This window comes from Crocuta crocuta, unplaced genomic scaffold, assembly GCF_008692635.1.
Source record: "Crocuta crocuta isolate KB4526 unplaced genomic scaffold, BGI_CrCroc_1.0 scaffold110, whole genome shotgun sequence".
Classification (NCBI taxonomy): Eukaryota; Metazoa; Chordata; class Mammalia; order Carnivora; family Hyaenidae; genus Crocuta; species Crocuta crocuta.
Window position 1 is genome coordinate 2,431,356 of NW_027527386.1, and position 1,727 is coordinate 2,433,082.

Here is a 1,727-nt window from a genome sequence, read left to right on the forward strand (position 1 = left end):
GGCCTGCCTGCCTGTCCCCAGGAAGATACAGCACAGGAACCTGGTGCGCCTGCTGGGTGTGATTCTGCACCAGGGGCTCTACATCGTCATGGAGCACGTGAGCAAGGTGGGGGTGGGGCCGGACGAGGGACCAGGGTTGGGGGGGCAGCGGAGCGGCCTCGAGGCCCCCAGGCCCATCTCCGTTCCCCACAGGGCAACCTGGTGAACTTTCTACGGACGCGAGGCCGAGCCCTTGTGAGCACGCCCCAGCTCCTGCAGTTTTCCTTGTGAGTGGGGCTCCGGGGGGAGCAGGGGGGGGGGTCCTTTCTAAGGACAAAGGAAGACTGAGGCGCAAAGTGGGAGGAGCCTGGCCTTGAGAGTCTGCGGTCCAGCCGCCGAGCATCCTCCCAGCCCTGCGGCCCCCGTGCCCTGCCCCCCCCAGGCACGTGGCCGAGGGCATGGAGCATCTGGAGAGCAAGAAGCTGGTGCACAGAGACCTCGCCGCCCGCAACATCCTCATCTCTGAGGACCTGGTGGCCAAGGTCAGTGACTTCGGCCTGGCTAAAGCCGAGCGGAAGGGGCTGGACTCAAGCAGGCTGCCGGTCAAGTGGACGGCGCCCGAGGCTCTCAAACACGGGGTGAGCCCCCTCTGCCCTGGGACCCTTCCTTCTGTGACTCTATCTGGGCCTCAGTTTCCCCATTTCTGAAACAGCCTTGGGCTCAGTGCCGAGGGCCAGAATAACCAGGGTCCTCCCCACACTGAGTCTGAGTTCCGCTCAGTCGGGGAAGACTTGGAGGGGTCGGTCTATCGGGAGGAGACCAAAGAGTGAAGGTCAGCCCAGGGGACTTCCTGGAGGAAGCAGGGACTGGAGCAGAAGCTGTTGGGGCTCCCTCCTCACCCTAGTTCTGGGCCCCACAGAAGTTCTCCAGCAAGTCGGATGTGTGGAGTTTCGGGGTGCTTCTCTGGGAGGTTTTCTCATACGGCCGGGCTCCATACCCCAAGATGGTGAGTGGGGTCTGGGGGGAGGCGCCGGGTCCCCTGCGGGTCTGGGCACCATGGCTCTGACCCCAGCCATGCTGGCGTGCCCTCTGCCCGCAGTCGCTGAAGGAAGTGTCAGAGGCCGTGGAGAAGGGGTACCGCATGGAGCCCCCCGAAGGCTGCCCGGGTCCCATCCACGCCCTCATGGGCAGCTGCTGGGAGGCTGAGCCCGCCCGCCGGCCGCCCTTCCGGAAGCTGGCGGAGAAGCTGGGCCGCGAGCTGCGCAGCGTGGGGACCCTGGCCCCCGCAGGGGCCCAGGACACGGACACTTCCTCCTCGCCCCGAGGCCAGGAGCCCTGACCCTGCCTGGTGGGGCCTTGGGCCCCAGAGGACAGAGTGGAGGGTGCAGGGTGGGGGGGACAGGCCAGGCCCGAGGAGGGTCAAGGCCAGCGCGCTGCCCAGGTGGCCCAGGTGGGGGGCTCCGGGCAGCCCGCGGACACCACGGACCCGGGGAGGCGAGGGATTACCGCTTCCATAAAGACTGATTCCAAGGACTGAGGGTGTCTGAGTCTCTCTGCGGCCACTGGTGCCCTTCGCCCCAGGGGGTAGTGCCGGGGCACCCTCGGCACTCAGCCCAGGACCATCTGCCTGCCGGCAGTCTGCCCACTGAGGGGCCTACCCAGCTGGGCCCCCGCGGCCACCACTGGGGACACAAGTCCCCCGGGATGGAGTCAGGAGAGCCCCCAGGCATCACAGCAGCCCTGTGGGC

General features: G+C 67.3%; 1 protein-coding gene across 1 annotated transcript in view; it reads left to right on the top strand.

Moving 5' to 3' along the window:
• The window catches only part of MATK (megakaryocyte-associated tyrosine kinase), a 6,681-nt gene extending 5,177 nt beyond the window's left edge, over window positions 1–1,504 (top strand). The window contains exons 9-13 of the mRNA XM_077751764.1: window positions 3–106; window positions 193–266; window positions 422–617; window positions 899–985; window positions 1,079–1,504. Of these exons, the coding sequence (XP_077607890.1) occupies window positions 3–106; window positions 193–266; window positions 422–617; window positions 899–985; window positions 1,079–1,318 (701 nt within the window). The 3' untranslated portion in view covers window positions 1,319–1,504. The remainder of the gene's footprint in view (window positions 1–2; window positions 107–192; window positions 267–421; window positions 618–898; window positions 986–1,078) is intronic.
• Window positions 1,505–1,727: the final 223 nt, after the last annotated feature.